The following is a 2079-nucleotide window of genomic DNA, read 5'->3' as shown; positions in this document are numbered from 1 at the left end:
CGGCGAGAGGGCAGGTTCCCCGCGGGGAGTCGCCCCTTGACCGGGTCCTGCGCGTTGACGGACCAGTTGGGCACCTGTTAGTTAGTAGCGGGCGGTGTCGGCGGGTTTAGAGGAGCGAGGGCGACACCAGAGCGTTGTGTCTGGGGGTGACTTGCCACCAATCACCGCGCTGTCGTCTCCTGGAAGTGCTCGCTCCAGCCTTCGAGGGCTTCTTGCGGGAGAAGGGCACGTTTTGAGGCTGTAGTTCCTTAAAGCGAAGGTAATTATTGACCAGGTATGTTGTCAAGACCGAAAGTGGGGGCACCATTTGTTTTACTTGAGACTAGACCTCGGATTGGTGCTTTGTTTTTAAAATGGGTGTTATGGCACTGATTTTTTACGGCCTTATTTTTCTTCTCCTAGGGTGTCTTTTATGAATAATCAAAAGCAGCAAAAGCCAACGCTATCAGGCCAGCGTTTTAAAACCAGAAAAAGAGGTAAATAATTTGTGTTTTTTAGAAGTATCTTTCTTCAGGCCTCCAGAATAACTTCTTTACCTTGGTTCCTCTGGGTGACAGTTGGCTCAGTACCAAAACCATAAGAGAAAATACAGAAAGGAACGTGAATTTCTAGACTATTTCAGATACTCTTCATGTTTCTAAGTAGTTGTTTGTTTGTTTAGAAAAGTATGGGCTGCATTTTTAATGGTAAATTTCATTTAAGCACCTTTTTGTTTGAGGGAAAAGGTTCATTTATAAAAAGAGAGCTCCTGCTGTGATCACTAATTTCACCCAAAGGTTGTGAAGATTGGTGAGAGCCAAAATCAGACTTGGCCCATGGAAGTTAATTATGGAACAGTTATTAACATTGTAATTTTTTTTAACATTGTAAATTTTTTTTGAAATTAAATATTTCTCACAGACTTACTAAGAAAAGTACTAAAATTATACAAACTACTTTATATTAGTGGGCACGCAGATGAATATTGAATTTTGTAGCAAAGCATTGTTATATACTGCTGATGCAAAGTTAAATGAGATGTGATAGGTATATTTTATACTGGGCTTAGTATTTCCCCCCAAACTTTTCATTATTGCCCAAAAGCACATGTCAACCTTATTTTATAGTACATTTTGAGAAAAGGGAGAACTAGGTCAACTACTGGTTAATAATTGTTTTTCTACTCTGAATAGAGACACTTTGAGATACATATTCTGAATGTTTTGTAAGTCTGTAGTTATGGTTTGTCCCCTTGTATTGGGGAGATCAAAAAGTGATTTGATTCTAGTCTTTGCCAATTCATTTACATTTAAGTCAGTAGATTTTCTCAAGAGGTGGAACGGAAGTTGGAAACCAGAGCAACTTAGCAATAATAGGGAAGAGTGAGTGGATTCCTGGCATTCGCCTTTATATAAATAATTTTATTGGTACAGGAAGAGATGTCACTTCCCGCCCCCAGATTGAGAGCCCTGGTGCTCTCCTAATTCTTAACGGTTGGGTCTTGGGCAGACAAGGAGTTGGTCACCCTCATGCTGTGTGAAAGTTAAGGTAGCTTCTAACCTAGACAGAGGAATCAGACCCTATCATGGAGTGTGTGATAACAATTCAGTGAAAGCTAGGTATGTACCCAGGGCATTGTTCTGGTGACTTTGTATCTTAATATAATTTAGTATTCACAACAACTTTCTGAGATAGGCACTACTCTTAATTACTTTTTACAATAGGAAAATTTACACATAAAGAATGAGACTAGTTGCTCAGACAGTTAAATGATGGTCAGGGTTTGTATCAGGCAGTTTGACTCAAGAGTCCTTGCTCTTAGCTACTGGTCTTTAATTTCTCTGGGCTTCAGTTGTCCTTCTGAATAGTTGGATCAAAAAAGATCTTCCTTCCTTGTTGTAAAGATGAAGCAAAGGAGCTAGTGTAGTTTCTGTCATACATTGGATCTTTTTTTTTTCTTTTTTTTTTTTTTTTTTTTTGTGGCTAGGATTGCAATATAACTTGCAATTTTGTTGTTGTGTCTATAACCCCAACTATTCATAGGGACGTGCAACTCTATTTAAGATATACCCTTAGGCTGCTATTGAACAATATTATTTT

General features: G+C 39.1%; 1 protein-coding gene across 3 annotated transcripts in view; it reads left to right on the top strand.

Moving 5' to 3' along the window:
* BZW1 (basic leucine zipper and W2 domains 1) overlaps window positions 1-2079 on the top strand; it is a 16558-nt gene that overhangs the window by 540 nt on the left and 13939 nt on the right. For 2 of the 3 annotated variants that reach the window (XM_015559166.1, XM_006756266.2), the window contains exon 2: window positions 403-476. In XM_015559166.1, coding sequence (XP_015414652.1) covers window positions 413-476 — 64 coding nt within the window. In that variant the 5' untranslated portion in view covers window positions 403-412. Of the gene's footprint in view, window positions 1-82; window positions 275-402; window positions 477-2079 lie in introns of those variants that run through there. The other variant, XM_006756269.2, reaches the window with a different exon arrangement.

The sequence above is a fragment of the Myotis davidii genome, unplaced genomic scaffold, assembly GCF_000327345.1.
Source record: "Myotis davidii unplaced genomic scaffold, ASM32734v1 scaffold914, whole genome shotgun sequence".
NCBI lineage: Eukaryota > Metazoa > Chordata > Mammalia > Chiroptera > Vespertilionidae > Myotis > Myotis davidii.
This window is presented reverse-complemented; position numbering and strand designations above follow the sequence as displayed.